This window comes from Rhincodon typus, chromosome 40, assembly GCF_021869965.1.
Source record: "Rhincodon typus isolate 14 chromosome 40, sRhiTyp1.1, whole genome shotgun sequence".
Lineage (NCBI taxonomy): Eukaryota > Metazoa > Chordata > Chondrichthyes > Orectolobiformes > Rhincodontidae > Rhincodon > Rhincodon typus.
In genome coordinates this window covers 2,207,750-2,233,186 of record NC_063371.1, presented here as the reverse complement: position 1 = coordinate 2,233,186, position 25,437 = coordinate 2,207,750, and the positions used below count along the sequence as shown (strand labels likewise).

Sequence of the window (25,437 nt, the reverse complement as noted above, 5' to 3'; positions counted from 1 at the left end):
CTATGCTTTGGAACGAGAGGGTATCGTGTTTGGAAAGTATCACTCTAATTAGATTAGCGTTCAGAAAGGTCCAATAGTGAAAGTCGCCGTGGCTTGTGTTCTTTAAGATCATATATGTGCAGCCCTTTGGTTTCACTACTTTTACAAACAGTATTGATTAATCATGTGCATTTTTTTGTATTTAATATTCTATTTTTTATTCATTATTAAATGCGACAATGAGTCTACAAAATGGTTTATTGATATTACTGCACAGTACTTTACCGAAAGATGGTCTTCTCTACAAATACATTCAAACTTCATGCATAATATACCAGTCATATTTGTGTACACAAAGTTCTTTAGCAAGCAAATTGAGAAATTCTTATGAATGTTTTACCTAGCTCTACATTTATCAGGACTCACTGTATTCTTATTTCTACAGAACTTCAGAGTATTTTTCATGTAAAGAGGTTCTTAGGGTAACCCTCAGGTGACACTCACTCACTTCGCTCTTGTGGCTCTCGGTATTGCCAGTCAATGTAATCAAAGATGTCCTTTTCACTTTCAACAGGCAGTGGTTCTCCTGGCACTCCTGCAGTTAACAAACAGTAGACTGTTAATGATACAGACACAATTCTACTGAATGAAATCAATTTAGAATGAAGATGAAGATCCATTTTTAATATTCAGGTGGAGATAGCAGAAGTTTATTAAGCAAGAGAATCAAGGGTTGGGGGAAAAAGCAGGAAATTAGAAATGAGGATTATCAGGTCAGCCATGATATCACTGAATGGCACAGCAGACTCACTGGGTTAAATGGCCAAGTTCTGCTCCTAGGTTTTATGGTCTTAAAAAGCTAGACTGTAAACTCAAAAGAGAAACTACTTTGGTGACACAGACTTCACCTTCAATTCCAGCAAGTCATTAGTGTTACTGAGATTAATTAGGTCATAATACTTTTCCCTCTTAAGGTGCGGGGATAGTGGATCCATTTATCTAAAATGGATAAGAGAACTGTAAGAAAACAGTTCACACACACAAGGATGCCTTCAATCTGTCAATTTACCACTTGCAAGCAGAGATTATTCTGATTCAAAAAAAAATTGCTTGCAGAAGACTGATAGTAAGTCAAAGAACAGGAATGAATACAGAAGTTAAATTTTTCTGAAGAGCTTCAATTAAGTATTTGCAACATCACACTGCTGATGCGCAGAAGTCCAATGCAACATGAAGCAAAGCAAAAGTAAGTCATAAATCCTTGCTGCCAAGGATTTTAACTTGAATATATCACTGTGAATTTTGTCCTGATGTGTCCAGAATCGCAAGATCCGAAGAAATAACACTCTTCATCAAGAACTCAGTTTAGGAACAGCAGGCTCAATCCTCCACTCAGGAATTATACGTTGTTGCAAAATCAAATCACAGCTAGGAATCTGTCAAGGCTTAAAAAACAAGCAAGAAAGTTTTGTTGATACTCCGTCACAGCTTAAAAATAACCTGAATGATGTGTCATAGAGCTGCCCTAATCAATGTGATAATGTAACAGCCAAAGGGGGGCTACTAGACCTCCAGTTCAATTCCCAATTTGATCAGCCTCTGGTACATTCCAGCCAAAGCAACAGTTAGAGCTGCTTCAAATGACCCTGCAAGGCTAGACTTTATAGAAAAAAAACAGAATTGCTGGAGAAGATCAGTGGGTTTGGCAGCAGCTGAGGAGAGATGTAACATTTGAAAAAGTGTCATACTGGACTTGAAATGTTAACTGTTTGTTTCCACAAATGCTGCCAGATTTGCTAAGTTTCTCCAGCAATTTATGATTTCAATTCAGTCCTCCAGCATCTGCACGATTTTGCATTTTTTTTGAGTAAAGTACAACACCCCATTTTCCATTGTGAAAGTTGCTCAATAAGCCTTTTGGGAAACTGTGAACATTGGGTGAGAATAAAAACACGTTCAGACATTGTGCTTTTTGCAGGATAGAACAAGAGGAGGTTGGGATGGACTTCAACCAGGAGAAAGGTTGAGCAGGGTGGGAATTTTTAAACTGCAGGGATTTTTTTTGCATCAGGCATCAGGCCTCAAAAGATCTTTCTGTTACATCACGCCCACCATCAGAAAAGCACCCAATCGCTGACATGGGTCTCTAGTCCAAGTTATATGGTAGCCTTTGCTGCCTCAGAGCTTGCAGTCCCAAAATCTTGTTGCAGAACCCCAGCTATATAGTTAGTGGGAACTAAATTTGGCTGGATTACTTTCACATCCTTTAAAAGTGTTTCAAAATGCTCCCATCACGACAGCCAACTCCTGGCCCTCCCCATTACAACTAAAGTATGATTCATTACTCTCACGTAGAACCATGGAATTGGTTGAAGAATGAAAGACATGGGAGGCTCAAACAGGACATCTAATTCATTCTGACATAGTATTTTGAGTCCATTTTAAGCACAGAATTGTACACCATCACCAATTCAACTGACAGCAGAAACATGTTCCAAGGTGAATTGAGATGCAGAGAAATCTGGGTGTCCTAATGTATGAACCACAGAAGGTTAGTGTACTGGTAAAGAAAGGAATCAGGAAAGCTAATAGAATGTTATATTGTTTGGTGAGGAAATTGAATTCAAGAGTAGGGAGATTATGCTTCAGTTAAACAGTGCATTGGTGAGACTACATTTGAAGTAGTCTGTATAGTACTGGTCTCCATACTTAGCGAAGGATGTCAATGTGTTGGAAGCAGTTTAGAGGTTTACTGGATTAAAACCTGTAAAGAGTAGATGGCCTTATAGGGAAAGACCAGACAGATTTGGCCTGTATCCTCTGGAATGCAGAAGATTCAGAGGTGACAAATGAAACATAAAAGAGCTTGAGGCTTTGGTGATTGTAATGAGGTCAGCCAGGTAGACCTGAGAGAATATGAGTTCCCTGGCTGGGGCTGTTAATCTGGTCCAATCAGGGAACCTGGGCTGACAGCTAAGAAAGAAGTGTCAGAGGTTCTGTTCACTCTGAGAGCTGGCTCTGGGGAAGCTGGATCAGTGTCAAGGACTCTCCTGTGTAAATAAAGGATGACTTAGTGACTGGGTACCCGCTTCTATGGAGTTATGAATTTTGAAAGGATGTTTCCTCTTGTGGGAGAATCTAGAACTAGAGATCATAGTTTGAAAATAAGAGTTAGCTCAATTAAGACCATAAGACACAGTAGAAGTAGGCCATTCAGCTCACTGAGTCTGCTCTGCCATTCAATGAGACCATGACTGATCTGATAATCCCCAACTTCACTTTCCTGCTTTCTCCCCAAAACAGAGATGACGAAACACTTTTCTCTCAGAGGATTGACAGTCTTAGGAATTTCCTTCCTCCAAACGCAGTGGATGCAGAATTTTTAAATATGTTTAAATGAGAGATGGTGAGAATTTTTATTACCAAGGGGAGGAAAGATTACCAGGGATATGCAGGAATGTAGAGTTGAGGTTAAAATCAAATTAGCCATGATCTTATATAATAGCAGAGCAGATGGGAGGATCGAGTAGCCTCTTCTTGCTCCTTGTTCATACATTCAAGGAACTTTTAAGCACAACTGATATGATCACAGGGCTAGATGCTTCAAGCTAAGCTAGCATCTTTGAGAAGTCCTGGCAACACAGTGCTTGCTGGACAAAAGTAAGGAAGCTAAGAAAATAACATTTTAAAAAAATAAAATAGAGGCAGCACAAAGCAACACCTCTACTATTTGCCTGAATTTCACAGAGATGATCAGCTAGTTATGAGTATGAAGGGTAAATTTTAAGATTCAGTCCTCCAGAGACAAAATCATGCCTGTGATTTGGTCAGATGACTGCCACATCAAAATCCAAAAAATGCACTCCTCTCCTGCAAGACTCTGTGCCAGACAATTTTGAAGTTGGATAAAGTAGAAGAAAAGGAAATCATTCATAGAATTGCTATGACACAATTGCTTGACGCAAAAGGCGACTGTTCAGCCTGTCATGCATGAACCAGCTTTTCAAATGGGCATCTTTACCAAGTGATACCATCATTATCAATACTGTCTTTTCCCCATATCCCAACACACCATTTCAATCCAAATAATCATTGAAAGCCTTCTTGACTGTCTCAATTGAACCTGCCTCCAACCACACTTCCAAGCAGTGCAGCCCATCTCCTAACTACTTGCTGAGTGAAAACATTTGTTTTAATGTCACCCTGGCTTCTTTTGCACATCAGTTTACTCTATTCAGCTCACTCTCAACATTGAAAAATTCTAACAAAATTATATCAAATCTCCTCTCAGACTTCGCTCCAGGAAGAAGTCTCAGCTTCTTCAAGTTATCTTTACAGCAGGCAACTGGCCTCAAAAGATCTTTGTGTTAGGAAAATTTTCCTTATCTACCCTATGTTCAAGACTTGGAATGTAGAAGGAAAGCATGAATTGATGGAAATAGGTTCCACAGTTGTGAGATAATCGCAACTATGTGTTAGGTTAAGAGATGGTGATAAGTGAGAACGTAGGGTAGATGAGGAGTGTCCAGGTCAATGGAGTGAGGATTGACATAGAAGTCAAGAAAAGTGAGAGAATCACTGACTGCAATACTACACATTAACCAATGAAGACAAAAAGTTGTGATAGAAAAACATCTAGACCCACGGGAGACAAAAACAAGAGGAGGCAAAATAAGAAACTGTGATTGGGTAAGCAATGCTTTGTATCTTGTGTCATATGCTTGCAAAATATGGCAATACAATTAAGGAAATTCAGGCTCAATTTCAACATTCAAGAAGCATCAGAAGCCAGTGGAAATAATTTTCATACAATGGGGCTGATATTTTTGATAAGATACCTAAAAGGTTGGTTTAAATTTCTTAAATTGTGTACACGAATTTATTACATTTTGTTAAAACATGACATAAATTAGTTAACAAGTTTATTGATGTTTTGACATTGTTTAATACAACACCTGTAATACTTTTGAATCCCTTCAGGGAAACAGACAGTCTTTCACATCATTAGCCAATTAGTGGCAAACTATAATTTTAACTGCTTTTGCAATGATACTTGGGAAGCTCATTCTGTAATTCCCACCTGCATTTGCCCCAGGTGTGCATCCTATCTTTTCCGAGAAACAAGTACATATTTCTCCACTAGAACCCTGCTACTTTCACTTGGAGGAATAATTTTCATCACATATTGAAGGATATTTCAGAGTTCAAAACTTAATCTGCATAGAGCACTTTTCTGTAAAACATGACTTTTTTCCTGCTCTGCTGAAGGCTGAAATAGCATTTGATTCCACTGACAAAAATACACCGAAGAAAATTCTCAGGTAGCAACGCAATATTAGCTCCTCCTATAGGGAAGCAAATGGGAAAATGCATGAATATTAAGAGGCTTTCCACTTCTTGAATTCAGTTTAAGAATACCATTGGCCAAGCCACGGTTAATAAATTTCAGAGCTCTTCACTCAATTATAAAATATTTTAACTGTTATTTTAACAAAGTCTGAAAATAATGAAGAAAACTATTTATTTATGATCTTTATTCACTATGCGTGCGTAAAAGGTAAAACAGTGCAATATTTTGACAACATTCTGGTATATTTAAAATGAAGTTTGGGCAGAAGGTCCTGAAAGGCCTTTTTAGCAACTACCTTATTTATCTATTCAGAAAAATCTTTTGATTGAAAGCAATTATCAATTAGTGAGCAGTTGTGAACTGAGTGTTTCTGTTTTTGTTGAAACCAAAAAGCTATGAGCTCAGAAAGAAACACTTTCTCAAAACTGTATCTTAATACTGGCGCGTTTCAGAGATGACAAGGTTCTGAAAACCTGACATATCAATCATGGGTAAATAAAACTGCATCAAAAACAAAGTTGCTGGAAAATCCCAGCAGTTTTGGCAGCATCTGTGAAGGAAAAAACAGAAGAAGTGTCACCAGACCCGAAACGTTAACTCTGTTTTTGCCTTCACAGTTGCTGCCAGACCTGCTAGGCTTTTCCAGCAACTTTGTTTTTGTTCCTGATTTACAGCATCCGCAGTTCTTTCAGTTATTAAATAAAACTGCATCATTGTCTGGATACAGCTCGGCATGGATCTGCAGGACAAGAGTTCCATACCTCTTTGCGATTCTACCTCCAATCTTTGGCACAAACCTCTGACATTTTTCACACAAAAGATAATTATTCACAGTTTGACTATGGAGACTTTCAAACTTTTGGCAGCTGTTGGAGCACATCTGCATCCAAAAAGTAATCAAATCTGGAAGCAAAGATATGTATACGTGCTGAATTGTGAAAAGGACCAAAAGAGAGAAGTCCATTTATCCTTACAATACTTGCAGATCCTTGCTGGTGGCATCGGTGGTTTCCCAAAGTTAGGATATTGTACACCTGTTGTAAATTGGTAGAAAACTATTTCACCTGCCTGTGATGCCAGCATAACTACTAATCAGGATGAATGAGTCTTCACAATTATCATCTACAATTTCTAGTTTCTCTGTCTCACCAAATTTAAGAAAGCTCAAAATCTACTCCAAAGTTTCCTATTCCCCAGTCACAGTCTACTGGTTTATTATTGTAAGCGAGATGTTATTTTTATAACAAATAGATACGCAAATAGTTTTTGCTTTTTGTTTTTAAAATGCCAATTTAAAAGTAAAAACCTGAAATAAACTCCTAATCTCGCTTGCATGTTTCTTGTGCTCTTCTCTTCTCTAGGTATCATTGTGATTATGTACGTGTTGCTGAAACACAGCTTATGCCAAGGGTTCACTACAACATTGCAGGCCCCAAGTCTAAACTCAGCCAGGTCAGGGTGTGTCTGTCACCATTAACACCCTAACCATCGAGCCAACTGAAATCCGATTGAAGTCTAATGTCAAGGTTCTGGATAGGCTTAAGCTTTATAGTGGCTGTGAATCACTATCTTCCTCAATTTTCTCTTCAAAGAACAGTTCTTTGATGCCGCACATTTTTCCGAAAACCTCACAAGTGAGATTGAAGACAGATTTCAAAACCTGTCATCAGTGCAAAATTGGAAGCTCAACTCTAACTTGACACTGGAAAGGTGGTTGACAAGGAATTGATTTACGTGTGAGGATAAATTCTAGAAATTTCAGCATGATCTTGACTCTTTGCAATTACGTTAAAACTTGAAATATGGCACCAATATGACCACTATAAAACTGGTAATTTCTTACTCTCCACTTCAAAATGTTTACACCATTATCAAAAACATAACACAGCATAGCAGTCATGTGGATGTGCCAGTGTTGGACTAGGGCGGACAAAGTCAGAAGTGACATGATGCTAGTTTATAGTCCAACAGGTTTATCTGAAATCATAACCTGTTGGGCTATAACCCGGTGTCATGTGACTTCTGACCACAGTACAGTAAAACAAGTTTAAAGCATTCATGACAAGATTTATTTGAATAAAAGAATAATGAAGAATCTGTGATTTCTTGGGTCAGGGAAACTACCCACTTGAGTACCAGGCAGGAACATTGAGTACTCGCAGCTGATTATTTAATTTTTTTTAACCCCTTCAGCCTCCCCAAATTTACAAAAATTTCTCAAATCTACCTTTTCACAATTGCAGTCTTCTGAACTACCATCTGAAGTCCAATGACTTAACATCAGCAATAAACGTATGGTCAAACATTCTACTCTCACTTTCTGCTCATTTTGTAGTCTATACTGGAAACAATTTCTTCACTCTGCCTGCTTGTTTCTCATTTTGTTGAACACTTGCAAGCTGATGGCATGAGACACTTATTTTTCTGATTTATCTGTTAAATATAATTGCTGTATGAGGTACCAGAGGTAGAATTCTGACACGCTTAACACATTTTTTATGAATTAGCTCAATCCTTTTTTCGGCAGGAAAGCAAAACTAAAATTGGCTAACATGTTGTGAATAAAAGCAGCGATTAATATTCTAACTCTAGAAAACCATGGAAACAGTCTAATTAAGGTCTTAGATGTATTTCCATGGCAAGCTGTTTTTGTAGCACAGAAATTTTGAAAGATAGGTCTACCTTTTATCATGCACACTAAGTTATCAAAAACAGAAATATTAAGTAACAAATGAGATAGTTCTTAATGAAAGCTCAAGGCAGTATGGAGTAGCTTGTGCAAGATTATGACAGCCAACATTTCACTGCGAAAGTGTACTTAATTCTGACTTCTAGTATTTCTCAGCAGTAGTAGGATCGTTGGAATAGGAGTCGGTCATTTAGCTCCTTGCATCTGTTCTGCTGATATTCAATGAGATGATAGCTGATGTGACCTAAATGCGCAAACCCAGCATTGCCCCATATCCTTGGATACCTCTGATAAACACATATCACACTGAGGTTTCAAATTAACAAATGATCTAGTATCAACTGCTGTCTGCAAAACTTCCTCCAGCCTTTCTGTGAGATGGAGAATCTGAATCCCACTTTTGAGAGGTCTATGGCCCTTGTCACAAGTGAGGTTTGCAACATTCTTATGTTTTGGCACTGTCTCTCTCAGATGAAATGGACAGATGAAAAGGATCACACGACCTGTCATAAATTCAGCCCCACAACAAGCTTCAGTGATTTTGTTGTTCAAGGTTCAAGGGAAGACCAGGTGTTCGAATAGGAAGAAGGTACAAGATATTCCCAACCTGTAAATAATGACCAGACCAGAGGTCTCTAGTGGTGTACTGGTAGTGTTCCTTTCTCTGAACCAGGAAGCCACAGTTCAAGTCTTATCTGCTTCAGAGGTGCGTCATAAAATTGATTGAAAAATACCAATGACCAGGCCAACCATACTAATGAAGGGTAGACAGGTCGGTCAGATTTTTGCACAGCTGGAAAGCAGGGTGTGATTCACACAAGTAAGGAAACAAACTCAGCAGGGCCATTTGAACCAGGTAAAAAGCAAAGTATTGCAGGTGCTGAAGATCTTAAGTTAAACCAGAAAGTGGCAGACAAACTCAGCAGATCTGGCAGCATCTGTGGAGGGAAGGACAGAGTCAACGTTTTGAGTCCAATATAATTCTTCTTCAGATCTCCACTTTGCAGGAATACAAACTGATGGAGTAGATGTAAACATACTTGAAGGGCAAATATGGTTAGTACACTGACTTGGTCTGGAGTTTTTTTTTTAATGCTCTGTTCAATCAATTTTAAGAAAAAAACATGCTGTAGCTGTCAATGAAAGAGTTTCTAAAATACCTTTCTGGTGGACTGTTTGGACTGACAGTTTAGATAAAAGCAGCAACAGCTGGTAGTGTTTGATATTTCCCCAAAGACGATCTTTATGTCATTATGAATGCTTGGCTCAGTTTCAAAAACAATTATCTAAGCATGGAATTCTGAGTTCACATCTTGACTGAGAATTTAAAGAGGCCATTACAGCATTACCTGTCTTTGGTCTGCGATCTGAATAGAAATTTTTAAAATAAAAATAAGCCATCGGTAAATGTGAAAGCTTTGAACTGATTTTGTCAAAAGAAGATTCTTTTCACTGTCAAATGTGTAGGACTAAGATCAAAATACTACAGGTATTCAAAGTTTTGATTTTCCATCAACAACAATGAAGTCTATTACAAATGTAAATTTTAAATAATTTTAAGTCTTATTAAAAGCTTGTATTTGTTGCAAGTGCCACACTCATTGCTTGTATCACCCTTATGTCATAAATCTGATAATTAAACAAAACACAACTCAGTGGCACAGTAGTTAGCACTGCTGCCTCATGGTACCAGGAACCCAGGAACAATTCCAGCCTCATGCGGAGTGTGCATGTTCTTCCCTTGCTTGTGAGAGTTTGAGCTGGGTGTTCCAGTTTCCTCCCACAGTCCAAAGATCTGCAGGTTAGGTGGATTGGCCATGTTAAATTGCTCCATCGTGTCCAGGGATGAGCAGGTTAGGTGGATTAACTGCGGTAATGCGGGAATTACGGGGACAGGGTGGGGATGGGATGCTCTTCAGAGGGTCAGTGCAGGTCCAAAAGGCTGACTGGCCTTTAATTGCACTGTAGGGGTTCTGTGATTCTACACATCCACTAACTCTAAGAGCTACTGCCATGAGAATGCCACTAAATACACACATGTAAATAGTATAATTAGATATTGCCACCATCAATCTTATTCTAAGTCCCACTGCATTTGTGGCTCACTTGTTACGAAATAGGGCAGAGGCTGACACCAGGAGTTGTTTAAGACCTCTAAAGATAGTAAAGTACTGCAAAGACTTTGGCTGTTATGGTTCTATAACGGCTGAAAATCACAAACTCCAGGGATTTCCACAAATTGCTCTTCAAAGGGAAATTTTATGTTGTACACAGGTTGAAGAAAGAGTCAATAACCTGTAATCAATTCAAAAATTCAGTTCTGACATTAGAAGAGTAATGAGCTAGAAGTTGAATTTTTCTTGCCACATGTACAAAGATACATTTTTGAACCACTAACAAGGTCTTGACTGCCTGCAATTAGATGATGATTTGCATAATTCACCAGTGACACCCACTATAAATTCTGACCAACTACAAAACAGATAATTTCTCACCATCCAGTGCACCAAAGTCAAGCAATCATAGACTCTTAAGATACAAACTTCTTTTACACCATAATGAAAAACACAACAAACCACAGAAAGACAAATTTATTGATATTGATTCATTTACTTGAACAAAGAAACATTGAAAATCCTGTCTTTTTCAGTCACTTCAATTCAACTTACTTTCATATACTGCTTAACAGAAAAGTCACACCTACAGCTGCAAAACAGAACATTTGGCCTACCTGGTAATGCCAGCATTTGCATAGCACGCAAGCCTCTTCCCACTTCCTTTTAATCTAACTTTATCAGTATTTACTTCTATTCCTTTTCCTGAATTCATTGTTGGATTTAAAGACTTTTTTAAAAACCAATCTGATATCATGGCACACGGGACTTGTACCTGGGCCTCCTGGCTTAGAGATAGGAAACCTAACACTGCACAACAAGAATTCTCCTGCTTTGGATTTTATATTTTTCAATCAATCAATGTGACATGCTTGGAGCAGGGATTTGGACAGAGGCATTCTCAGCTTTTTCTCAACAAAAGGGACAGTGGCAGTGTGGAAGTTAAATTTACCAAGGGACAAAAGCAGGATGTAGCAGTGAGCAGTTATTTATCAGACTGGGAGAAAGTACATTGGCCACGAACAGGACTAAGTCATATCATTCCAGTTTGTGATTAATTATCTTCACAAAAAGAGTGCTCAAGAAGAAATACACTATTTGACTGAATTTCAGTTTCTAAAGCTCCAAGTATTTTTGACAGAAGAAAAAAAAAGTGGAGTTCCACTATGTTTCTTTGCCATGCTTCCAAAACTACAACAAAGTAAAGCCTAGTACATGCATTTGGATCTACATTGATTAACTTTTTCTTCAGATACACAAGCTTCAACCCTCTGAAGGGAAAAAAAAAAATTGAAGTTGTAAGTATTCCATTAGGGTGACAATGTCCAACTTAAACATTTATTTAGTAAAATTCTTCCATTCTGAAGTATTTCTGAAACGTAATCAACTGGTATTAGAATTTTAGTGATTTAATTCCAAACTAGATACATACTTTTCATTTAACCTAGTTAATAAAGAAGGAATCTTCATCTATTTGGTTGATTTAGTAAACAGGCAAACTCTGTGAAAACATTAAGTTTCCAATATTATTCAGTTCTTACCTGTGCTTCCCAAAGGGCGAATTGTGTACTCATTCAATGTGAAGCCTTTTTCTAGTGCTTGGGTCCTCATGTTCTTGTTAAAAAGATCACTGCCAGTGAAATAAAGCACACCGCAGAAATACTGATCTTTTGGAATTAGCCTGCAACAGGAGAAATGCATGGTCAGCAATGAGATTCCAAAGTTAATAGACACAAGTTAAAACAATACTGACTTAGAGATAGTAGGCTGCTGGAGTCTGGGAAAAGAAGGGTCCAGACCCGAAACGTCAGCTTTCCTGCTCCTCTGATGCTGCCTGGCCTTCTGTGTTCATCCAGCTCCACACCTTGTTATCTTAAAACAATACTGGGTGGTCAGAGTGTTTGAGCCCCAAACTCAGTCAAAGTGAGTTACATTGAAGGCTGGATATAGACATAATTTGTCTAATTTTGAAATACCAGCAACTGGAACTAACTTTCAAGATTGAAAACGGACACAACCCAAAGTTCCTTCTGACGCACAGTTGCATCCTCTTCAGCATCATTTCCGAACTGTTGATATGTAATCATTGATTTCAATGATACAACCAGAGTAAGTAACACCTGCAGGTGATTTTCACAAATATGGACTGGGTGCTCCAAAATGGAATAGACAATGCATGTTCAGGTCTGAAAAGAGAATACATTCAAAATGCATACATCAAGGACAAAGCCTAAATAAGGGGAAGTATCATGGAGTTGATGTGGAGTAAGTTTCACCCCATGATCTATTTCATAATGAGGTTTTCAACTGAGCAGTGCTCATACTCACCATAATATATCGCTACTTCTGAATTTACATATTACAGTCAGAAGAGGCTTCCAACAAAATTACATAAAATTAAGCATAAATCATCACATTAATATTTAATTCAGGATTGCCTTGTTAACCTATACTGGAAACTGTGGCAATTAGGTTTAACTTCCTGTGGCCTAAATTATCGTTTAACAATTCTAAACTGGTCAACTAAATAGATATATAATCGGTTGTGTTGAAGTAGATATATAATCGGTTAGATCCAAGAAATATGTATGACATGATTTGAAAACTATATGGAGGGGCCAAAAGCAAAAAAAGCATATTTTATTTAAGAGCTTACTAGATCAAGTGGCAGAGTAATCTAAATCAGTCACAGTCTTCACATTGACAATTCAACAGAACCCTTAATAAAATAGCAGAATGTCTCTTAAATATTGGCAATGTTTCTAATCATAATGGTTAGATTTTCATAACCTTCATTTAAGCAAAATGTCACTTTTTATTAAAAAAAAGAATGCACATCAAGCTGTTTTTAATTGACTTTAAATTGCAAATTGCTAGTTGTACTGGGGTTGAGAAAAGTAGTCAGCCTATGGCTTCAATTGGAGACTCTGTTCTGATGTGAATGGGAAGAACCAAGATTGGCAGTATGGGAGATCCACTGTGCTTAGGCTAAACAAAGACAAAACCTAAACCACAATGAGGAACACAGAGCAATCTGATCTGATACGCAAAACTGGAAATAAAGCATGACAGTGCACATTATTCAATACCTAGACATAAAAGCAAGATACACGTTAAATTTACATTAGAATGGGGAAAGTTGACAGTAAATCCAGGTATTGCAGACAGGTTCATTAGAAATATCTTAACCACAAGAATCCACATCAGCCCCACAGATTGGACCATTTGACATTTCCTTGGTTTATCCTCCACAAGCATTCAACAAAAGATCACATTTGGGTAAACTCACCCATTCTCAGCATCCGCACACTAAAAAGTCCTACTTTATCATTCAAATCACCTTCTCTATTTCTGCAATCGTTCTAATCACTGGTTATTTGTGGCCCACGGAAGATGCACTACGATTCAATCTCTCTGCTTAGTTCACTTCTGGTTACTCTACAGTGTTACTCCAGGGCAGTTGTCACTCACTTATAAGTTTCTTGTCCATTTAAAAAAAAGATTAACTTTGTTTTGGAATTGGATAAACTCTGCCAGGAGTGGGCAAACTGTCTAGTCCCTTTTTGGAAACAGGATAATAAAAGAATTGGGAGTACGTTTTGTTTATCAAAAGAGGTTTGTGAAAATTATCAAATGAAAATAAACTAGAAACTGAGGCACATTGAAACCAGTCCCAATTTGCATCCAATAACAGGGCCACAATGAGCAATGCTATCTCCTCCTCCCTTACTGTCAATTTAGGAGATTGTTTAATGCCTGAAACTGTGAGCTTTGAGATTGAATAATCAAGCAATTAGACATTGCAAGTGCTCACATTCAAGAGGCAACACTTTGAATAAGCAGAAACAGTTGAAGAGAGGTATACTTTTTTTTTCTTATTCGTTTGTGGGATGTGGGTGTTGCTGGCTGGCCAGCATTTCTTGCCCATCCCTAGTTGCCCTTGAGAAGGTGGTGGTGAGCTACCTTCTTGAACCGCTGCAGTCCTCCTGCTGTAGGTTGACCCACAATGCTATTAGGGAGGGAATTCCAGGATTTTGACCCATTTTCCATGGAGATCACTCCTCTATCTTTGGTGAGCAACTATCACCTGAAATTTCAGAATACTTTAGCTTTAAGAGCTCAATCCTTAGAAAATTAGCTGAAACTAACCACTGCTAACCTATGTGAATTGATCCCTTTCAACAAGATAAACAAAACTTAGACAATTAGAAAACACAAAGTAAAGTTTATAACTGAGTGTCTTAAAAGGGTATGCAATGTTGTATAATGACAAACTGCCATCCCAAACTCAACTTTGCATGAACCAATGGCTTTAAAATGAACAAACAAAGACCACACAGACCACATAGTCATTTTTGAAAAAAATGAGAGATTTGCTCAGGAGTATTATAACTGCTGGCTAATGTCACAGATAAGATAGACTTAATTCACAGTCATGAGTAGTAAAACTAAGCCAGCTCAAAGATGTTAACTATTACCAATTATTAAATTATTTTGTAAAATTACAGAACACTATCCAATACTAACCAGATAATTTTGTTAATATATCAGACAGAAACGGAAAAAGGCAGGCAGATCAGAAAACTTAAAGAGAACGTTTCTAAATAAGCTCCACTGAGTAAAAACAAAAGGGATACGTGAACATCCAGAAGATTTTTATCAGAAATGTAGCTGATAAACCAAGACATGGTGAAGATTCCACACCATTTCATGAATTTGGAAAGATCAAGGTAAATCAAAGACAAGTAATTAGGCAATGCTAATTTTGGGTTTTAAATGCTATAAAGATACAGAGTTTAGAAAAAAAAGTAAACTTAAGAAACTGCGACAACTAATGATGATAAAAGAACTAGATGGGGAAGAGAAACAATGTGCAAATCAATATACTTTTACTCGCAGCTTTGATGGCAAGATCATAGAGCCAGGACCAAAGTATCGAATAGATCAATAGAAACAGACAAAAAGATACTGTAATAGAGAAGACAGAATTAGTGATGAGAGAGCAATCGGTGATCTGACAGAAACTTTGCTTTGTACACTGTTCAATGGCTATTAGAAGGGTGTCAGTATAAACATCGTTGAGGGACTCAAACTTTATACAGCTAAATTGTTGATTAAGATTGTTATTTAGCACAGTTAAAAGGTCAAGCTTTTTTTTCCCCCAGACGATGTTGCAAGGTTGATATTTATTGCCGGTCAGTCGTTGCCCTGGAGAAGCTGGTGATTGCCTTCTTCTTGATTGCTGCATCTCTAAGCATCCCACAATGCTTTGCACTTCCAGTTCCAGGACCTTGACCCTGCAACTCTCACAAAGGCAACTTTGGTGGCAATTAATAACCCTTCAGTCTTATAGATCCCACTGACCTGAAGCGCTATATGAGTTTAAATTCCAGTATACTTTCCATTTGGAGTAAGATATCTAGTGTTTATGAGATAAGAGAATGATCCAATATCCACAAAAAAATCTCTTCTGTTCCTGCTAACTGTTGTGACCAACGGCCCTGGCATCCTCACCAACACAGCTGATACAAACTGAAGTGTAACTGGCAATGTCAGGCTAATTGTTTCATTTTACTTTTCCTCCTGGATGCCACCCACATGTAGCATCTCATCACAAAACACCAATTACAAGACCACCATCAATCTCATATTTGAATGGCTATTTGAAAACACAAACTAAGCAGAATCAGATGTCAAATTAAGAACAATTGAGCAATACGCCGTAGCTATACGTTTTTCTATGTACTAGTTACAAGTCAACCTTGACAGTTGTCAATTGGGAATTATCAATTACATAGAGTAAAAAGCCATAGGCATCAAAATAAGGACCTTGCTTAGTCCTGAAAATTAGGTTCATATAAATTCAGCTCCATGTTGGTTTCATACAGGGTTATGAATTTCCCTTTTGGCATCCTTTCTGCATTCTCTCCATGTGTCCCCACCAACCTCCGCTTTACTTCTGAAGGCAATGCTGGATTACAATTCCATAGACCCCAGTAACTATTTTGAACCACATCCAAATAACCATTGTTCACATAATCTTGATAATTAGTACTAGCAGGACAATTAGCTATGTGGGAGGACATGAAGACTCAGCCAGATCCTGTCTTTTTTCCTGTCATCCATAATCTTCAGCAGGAATAGGCAGCTCTTAATAAATGCTCTGCCCTTACAAGCACTGAGGTCAATTGTACCATATCAAGTTAGCTGGATATTGATTAAGAACTTAAATTTCAACTTCCTTGAAGTGCAAAATGCAGAATCACACTACAACGACATTAAGTTTCTGAAGCCCATGCAAAGAGTCTATGCTAGGCAGAATTTGCCTTTTTAGTTTAGAATTATAAGATTAATTTAATGGAAACCATTTCTGAAGTAAGTGCAGACAAGAAGCAAAAGGAATGAAATTGTATCCCTATCTCTTAGCCTCCTGCTGAAGTTCAGCCTCCGCCCTTTTGTTGAAAATCATTCCTTCGAATGAGCCTTTAAATCCAGCTGAGTAAAGGGTGAATTATTGCTAAAGTCACTGTCTTATATATATTTTTATCAGCAACACGAGCTGTTAGGGAGTCATCACCTTCAGCCGTCAAGGAAAGGAAGCACAGGAAAATAGGAACAAACAACACAAAAGTAGAAAACCTGCAAACACAAGAAATGCTTTAGGAACGGCAAAATTTAGTGAAATGGGTAAACAGCTGGCCAGTACAACTTGACATGGAAAAGTGCAAGTTACTACATTCTGGGAGGAAAAACAAAGAGTGAGAATATAGTGTCCACACTTCAAAACTTTGCAGACAGGTACAACCAAACAAAATGATTTATGGGGTTCAACTGTACAATTCCTAGAGACTAAATAAAATCACAAAAAAGCCTCAATAGCATTTTAAGATTAATAAATAATAACATGTGATAAACTTTCACAATTCTATGGATTTAGAAGGCAAAAAATAAAGGCAAAGATCAAGAGAGAGGGGAGACAGCCAAGCTGAGGAGTTCTAAACAAAATGAAAATAAGCAAAAAAACAGAGTACTAGAGTATTCAAGCAATGCACAGCTCATTATAAACAGACCATATGTTTTTGCTAAGAAGGTTTATTCAGCAACTTGCAACAATTTTAATGCAGAAAATGAACTTCAAGCCACCTCACAAACATAATTTCCCTTATGTGGAGAATAATATGGCTTCCAAATTAACTAGTCAGTTCATTATTCCTTGGCAACCATCCACACTCTGCACCTGCTGTCAGTTTATATTGCACATGGTTCCTAACTAGCAGGTGAAAAAGTGGAACGATTACAATTTTTTCAGTGCAAAAGAAAAGCTAGCAAAAAGAAGGACCATACAACATTGAGTTACTTCACAAAGCATAAGCTATCAAACTGCTACCTTGGGGTGCTGATCACATTAATCGGATAGGTGACAGTTGAGGGAGTAGATTCTGAGTGACTTTGAGAATTTACAAATATCAGATAATTAACTTACCTAATGTCAATTCTCCTGAATGGATAATCACTACCATCACTATCATCTGGCAATCGGCAAACACCCTGTTGAAGAAGGAGAGGCAAAGAAAAAGTTGGCAAAACACAATGGCTCCAGAGATAATGAGAGAATAATACCGCACAGGAGGAATCTCATTTTGCCCATCACGTCTGTATCACAGAAAAGAACGCGACTTTCTTAACACAAAAACAGAAATTCCGGAGAAACTCAGCAAGAATGGCAGCATCTGAGGACAGAAAACAGAATTATGATTCAAGTCCAATGACCCCTTTTTAGAACTGCCCTGGAAGTTGCCCATCATGATCTCTGCAGTTACCGAGGCACACTCAAGGCTACCACTCCTTCACTCACAAAGCCAATTATAAGGAGAGTGCCATTATTTAATCCATAGGGCAACTACAGCACAGTAACAAAATAACATTTCAATAAGTAGCAACGCTGCATTTTTGTGACTGAATTCTCCCCATGTGATTCTTTACAATCAAATACAGAAAGATTATCAAAGTCAGTGGGAAGTAGTGGCATGCAACAACTAGTGGAAAATGGCTTTGGAACCTGATGTGCAAGTGGTCTTGAGTCAGGGCAACCATGAGGTAGTTTTGTAAAATATATTAATACAGAACAGATGGAAGTTGCTGAGTTGGCGATGGACAACCCCAAAGAGGAAGAAATTTTTTAAAATGGTTAAAAATGGTTGACTATTTCAGTCTTCTCTTGCATACCCTTTCCAATCTAATTACAGGTGCTACAGGCAGAAAATGTAGCTCAGCACACATAGTTCAAGATCAGACAATAAATGCTTCATTCTTTGTATTTATTTTGATAGTTTTGAGTGTGTTCATGTAATTTTATTTGTTATTTTATGTGGATTGTTAATTAACAATTTTAGTTTCTGTCAAGGCATGACTGCTGATTTGCAAATCAGACTACAAATTTTACAAGTCATGGAATAAAATAACATGTTTAACAATGAAAAGATATGATGCAATGCATACCAAAGTGTTTAAATCCAGCTTATATCTCTCAACTTATTGCAAAGACGCAATGGAATGTTCACTGCAATCTAACATGCAGCTTGAACCTGCAATTTAACAGCAAGTTGAAGCCAAAAAACGTTGAAGAAACTCAGCAGGTCTGGCAACCAGAGTTAATACTTTGAGTCCAGTATGACTTCACTTTCCTTCTGAAGAACAGTCACACTAGACACTAGAAATGTTAACATTGTCTCTCTCTCTCCATTGATGCTACCTGACCTGTTGACTTTCTTTAGCAGACAAGAAGGGTCTAGGAAAACTGAAGAAGGGTCTAGGCCTGAAACGTCAGCTTTCCTGCTCCTCTGATGCTGCTTGGCCTGCTGTGTTCATCCAGCTCCACACCTTGTTATCTCAGATTCTCCAGCATCTGCAGTTCCTACTATCTCTGAAACGACTTTCTTTAGCATTCTCTTTTTTCGTTTTAGGTTTCCAGCATCCACAGTATTTTGCTTTTACTCAAGTGAGTTGAAGCCACACTGTGTTCATTCAAAAATGTTGCCATTAACCCCATTCAATTCAGTGAATAGAATTCCTCTTTTACCTTGAAATAAACAATATGGATTTTACAAAACAGTTTACACCAAGTCTTTCCGTGATTATTCTTTAATTTCATTCTCACTGACCACTTCATAACTGAAAGAAGAATCTGTGATGTAACAAATGTTCAAAGCTCCACTGGACAGACTTTTGTGTAGAGGTTTTTTATAATTATTTCTGTTCTACCTTTCTCGGGATCATTTCTCCACTGAAAGAGTAACAGTATCTCTATAAAGTGAGAAGCACAGTATCAAAAACAAAGACAGAAATAAAGATACAGGAGTATGGTTACAAAATTCAAAGGACTTTTTAAAAAAAAATTAAGCCCATTCAAAACAGCTTATCAGTCGGCAAAAGTTACCAGCTGGCATAATAAGGACAAATGTGAACCCTCTCAAACACTTTTAATTTCAGTGCAATTATGGCAATGCTCAAGTGATTTGCCATTCCAGAGTTTTTTGGAACTTACGGGGTAGCATTTCTTTCCAAAGGACTGTAAAAATTGAGATCAGGAATACACATTATGGGCAACCACAGAGAAAGTTGTGGACTCCTGTCCCAAACTCTTTATCATCACTTGCTTCCAGCAGATCAACTTCAATGCCCGTGACTTACATGGGAGTCTCTTGAAATTCCTTGCCTGTTTGGTCTTCATCAGATCCACCTAAACATTTCCTCTTGACAAAGCCGACAATGCAATCTTTTACTAAAGAATGTTAATACTTTAGGAATTCAAGAGAAATCCATCAAGACCAGATATCCCAGTCTTCTCCCCAAGTCAATCTTACCTAGTGATTATACAACTCAGCTTTTCTATATTAAGAAACACATATTTCCCCCTTTGCCTCACTTTTGTTTCAATAATCTTCTCTGCTAATATTAAAAAGGTAATTCTCTCTTTGATATCAAACTTCATTTTTGACTCATATCCCATGGAATTTGAAGATGATTATAGTGAAAATGCCATTGTGAATTTTTTTTATCCAATGCTTCCAATGTGAAGACTATCGTGGGAGATGTTTTCAAATTAAATAAACTCTCAATATCATTGGTGTGCATCTTAAAGTAATGATGTGCAAATTGTTTCTGTCAGAAATATACTACAATATTGGAAAATGAAATGGAAACATTGCATATTAGTACAATTTCATTCAGATTAAATGGAGAAAATATGTAAAAGGAGGAAGTAAAATTTAAGAAGACTGACACCGGATTTCACTTTTGTGTTCTTAACTGTTGACAGTTAAATGCAATATTTTATTTGTTAACAATCAATGCTTCTTTTCAGGTGAAACTGGGATAGTGTTCCTTTCAATAGCATTTTCTGATTTCAAACCAAAACCAAATCTTTGCCCACCTTGAAAACAAAATGGCTCTATATTAGGGAATAGCAATCCTACCATAAATGGCTATAATTGTTTTGAAAAGATGAAAACGGGAAAAGTTCTATAACTACTGGTACAACCAATACACTAAAACCTATAATAAATTAGTTGACAAAGCTAACACATTTGACATGCAACTGCAATCATGTGAATAAATCAAAAACTTATGTCAGCACAAATAAGCTAGTCTCATGGAAATCATGAACTCATTCAAAATGTTCCCTTTCATCAGTTTTTAATTACAAATTACAAATTCACACAGTGTTGCAAATTTAAGATTGTACCACGTGAGAAAAAGATATCTTTCATATTGAGACAAAAGGGAGCAGCTGGAACAGCAAACACTGGCATCCTGAAAGCCCTGACAAAAGCTTCTTTCTGACGCTCTGCTCAAATTACGTTCCAGAGGAACATGACTATATTTCAGAAATTTGGATCTCTTGTCTCTCTTTTCCTCCTGTTCTTCAACACTTAACAACGTTGTCTTGTTGCCTGCACAAGAATCAACGGGTCACAACACAAAAAGGTTGAAATATCAACTTTCTGCTTCTAAACCGTATTCGCTCAGGAGCTTTCTCTCATTGATGATGGGTGTCACAAATTTCATTTCAGCTTCCATGAACAGCAACTTCTGTACAACAAAGGGTTCAAGGCTGTGGAACCTGGGACCATCTCATTTGTATTGCAGTCACCAAGACAACATAAACAAACTGAGCCATTCGGAAGCTTACAACTGGATTTTATTTCCATTACATGATCTTGAGAAAAAAGGAACAGAAATGGCTATTAAACATATTTGAATTACATCATGTTTGACTGTAACTTAAATGGAAGAAATATCAAATTTGAAATAACATTGCAGCCTATGAGCTTTTCATCCCCACTATGACCACCTTATGTATTTTTTTATATATTTGTTCTTGAGATCAGGGCTACAGTGGCAAGATGTTACCCAATGCCTATTCTTAATTCACTTGATAGCATTAGAAGTTAGCCATATAGTATGGGACCAGAGTCACATACAGGACAGACTCTCTATATTTCTCAGCACAGGACGAAGCCAATTTGGCGGTATCAAGCCTGTACTGGTTCTTCATCCAATGAACTCTGCTCCACTGCTCTTTTCACAAAGCCCCGCAAATTTCTTCTTTTTGAGTAGATTCCAGTTTGCTTTTGCAAGTTACTATCTCTGAAGCAGATTAATGATCTGCATTTTTATTTCAATCACAAAATGTTATTTTCTGGTGCCATCTCTCAAAACACAAATTTAATTAAAAAAGATATTGTTTGCCGTGGTGGAAAGAGAACCCAAAACACTGCATTAACAGTAAAATAGCCACTGGTCAAGTATACGGCTAATGTCACTCTTGTACTGACATGTTTTGAAATATTGAGTCTTCAAAGGAAAGCAAATATACCATAACATAAACCAAAAGCAAGGTTATATAACACGTTAGTGGATAGTATCTGCAAATGAGACTGTACAAGGCAACAGCTGAATGCAGCTTCCAAGATGTAGTAGTTAGTACAAGCTGAGCTACCCTGTCTGCTTATTCCAAACTTATTGATGGGATGTGGGCATTACAGGCTGGGCCAGCATTTACTGCCCATCCCCATTACCCTTGAGAAGTAGGTGGCGAGCTGCCTTCTTGAACCCCTGCAGTCCATGTGATGTAGCGACACCCTCAATGCTTTGAGGAAGGGAGTTCTACAATTTTTGACCCAACCACACCGAAGGAACAGTGATAGATTTCCAAATTAGTGGCTTGGAGGAAAACTTGCAGCTGGTGCTGTTCCCATGTACCTGCTGCCTTTTCCTTCTCAATGGAAGAGATCATGGGTTTTGAAGATGCTATCTTAGGAGCCTTGGTGAATTTCTGCAGGGCATCTTATAGAGGGCCACACACTCCTGCTACTGAGCAATGTGGTGGAAGGAGTGGCTGTTTGTGAATATGGTGAAAATCAAATGAGCTGCTTTATCTTTCAGCCTGAAGAATCATCGTATTGGTCTCGAAATGTTAACTGTGTTTCTCTCCCAACTGGTGCTTTCAGATTTGCTGAGTTATCTCCAGTGCTTTCTGTCTTAGTATGGATTACTGTGACTACGTTATAGGAAACTCTAAGAAACAGCTTTTTAATCAAATCATAGAGATATACAGCACGGAAACACACCCTTCAGTTCAACTCGTCCTTTCCAACCAGATATCCTAAATTAATCCAGTCCGATTTGATTATTGAGGCTGGAAATTAGTCCTCATACGCATGGAATAAATACCATCTAATTTTGTGAAATGAATTAATGTGAATTTTAGGAGAAATGTAATTTCACACTGAAGGGTGGATACCAGAATTATCCCAGGTCCTCGCAATAGGGAGTACTGTTGCATAGAAATAAGCAACAACTGAGTATTTAGATTAGAATAAAAAGAGGGAAAAAGCGGCTGCATAAGGTGCATACTTCACCGGATATTATTGAAGGATAACAATACTTGTAAAGTGACACTGCTTCTTTCACAAGTGTGCGCTGTGCGTGCCTATCTATAAATATTGGCACTATCACTTCAGTAACATGGATTAAAATCCTATAAAGGTTATTTTTTATCTTCTGAAATTACTCTCCTTTTACAGACTGAGTCTCCTTCACAATCAGCAGCTGCTATTGTTTTCATTTCTCGAAGATAATGTCTGTGAACAAAGTGCCATGAATCTTCAATAATAGAATTACTAGAGTACAGTATTGAAGTTTTCATCAATAGCCTGAACCCTGAAAATATGCCAGTATCAGCTGAAAAATTATTCAAAAAGTTCAAAACTATTTATTTTTTGATAAAACAACAAAAAGATTCGTGTGAAGTAACTGCGTGGAGTCACTTTACAGCAACACTCTTCGAGGTGGCTTACTGCAAGTAGTTGCTGTCGTCAGTTCAAGCCTGAGTACATAATCTCTCTCAGACAGCCTGTTGTGAAGACAGTTGTTCACTCAGCTCAGAAATTTCTGGTGGGAAAGGCCTGAAGCTAAAAGACAGCGGATCTTCTTCATGCACCATTCCTGCCAATAATTCTATTGTAGCATTTCAATATCTGGAGAATAGCACGAAGAAAACACATTCTCAGTTATAGATGCTTGGCAAGCAGATGACATATTCCAGATTAGCTCAAATCATGCTTACAATTAAATTCTGCAGTTAGGTCCATGAGCAGTAGAAACCAAAGCCACCTCGAATGCTCATGAACCTTTAGTTTGTCCACAATTGCAAGGACAGTTATTCTTTCAAGTCATGTGGACAACAAATGATTGGACATCATATACTTGAAAGGGCAACATTCAAGAGAGATGATTATCTCAACAAAATTCCAAAGCTGATCCACACGTATAATATTCTGAGAATGTGACACTATGGATTGTCAGATATTTAAAACATCAAACAGCAATTGAGGCTGCTTTAAATAAAACGTTAATCTGAACAATAAATATGTTCAAGCAGATGTTCCTTGGTGTCTGTATTGACATGATACAATTATCAGATTAACTTCCACCACTGCATGTTTCTCATCCAAGTGACAATTTAAAAACGGTAAGGTTCCTTCTGAATGTGAAATACGAGCATTACAAATCTACAGGAAATAGAAACCTGGTGACACATCACAAGTGAGGTGCCTATCATACATCCCTCATCACAGAGGTGTGAATAAAATAAATCCAGTACTCTTGGACTTGCAAAGTCTGTGCATACATGATCTTCTCAGTACCACTATGTAAACATATATTACAATTGAAGGTGCAATAATAAAGTAGGGAAAAAATTATAAAATTAAAAGAAACTGCAGGTTCTGAAACTATATGAAAAAAAAACCACAACAGATCGTGACAAGCTCTTCTAATGAGAAAAGGCAGGCAGCCAATCAATGTGTGAACCTTTCTCTAGAAGTTAAAAACTTAGGAAATCCTTAAAATGATGCAAAAATAAAATGTGTATTATGCAATTTCCACACAACACAAATTTCAATTATGTGAAAGAAATGTACTCATTGTCCTCTTAAGTTACATGGTTTACTGTACAAGACATGTGGCCAGCATGTAGGTTGGAACATGTCATTTCTCTGTGGAAGGCTCACCTTACCTCCACTGTCTTACAATACTGTACTAGATTTTTGTACTCCTCCAATTCTGGTCTCATAATTTTCTGATTTTGATCACTCCACTATTGACCATCATACCTTTAGATTCTTGGGCCCTCAGTTCAGGGATTACCTCCCTAAACCTCTCAACCTTACTTTTCTTCTTTAAGACAGTTCTTAAGATCTGTTCTTCAATCGAGGGTTTGGTCACCTGTCCAAACACCTATGCAACTTAGCTTAATTTTAAGTTAATAGCACTCCTATGCAGGGCATTGAAATATTTCACCAGATAAAATTGCTACATAAATGTTAGTCATTGCCGATTTGAAAAGAAAAACAAGTAAAATAAATGCAACTTTTTGATTTCATGGGCATTCGTTCTACAAATATTAATGAAAAGAGGGATGGGATGATTGCAGGGCAATTCTGGGTTAATCATGAAAATTGCTACATTAATTTGTGATAATCTAAAACTGTTTATATTTCTTTGGGCCTATTATCTTTTGAATCTAATTTGCCAAGTGTCTATATCTTGCACCACTTAGCTGATCTGTTCTCTTGAATTAGCATATAAAATTATTCTTTTACAGCTCGAGAAACATACATTATTTTAAAACTGAAATGCACATGCTGGCTTTTAATTGTATTATAAATTGCGGTATTTGCTTGGAATAAAAATCCATCACGAGGGGAAAAAAAACATATTTGACATATAGAATCAGAGAT

At 37.5% G+C, this 25,437-nt stretch overlaps 1 protein-coding gene across 1 annotated transcript in view; it reads right to left on the bottom strand.

Moving 5' to 3' along the window:
* Positions 1–219: 219 nt before the first annotated feature.
* The window catches only part of polb (polymerase (DNA directed), beta), a 104,089-nt gene continuing 78,871 nt past the window's right edge, over positions 220–25,437 (bottom strand). Inside the window, exons 12-14 of the mRNA XM_020527993.2 lie at positions 17,616–17,680; positions 11,674–11,813; positions 220–574 (exon numbers count right to left, since the gene is read on the bottom strand). Of these exons, the coding sequence (XP_020383582.1) occupies positions 480–574; positions 11,674–11,813; positions 17,616–17,680 (300 nt within the window). The 3' untranslated portion in view covers positions 220–479. The remainder of the gene's footprint in view (positions 575–11,673; positions 11,814–17,615; positions 17,681–25,437) is intronic.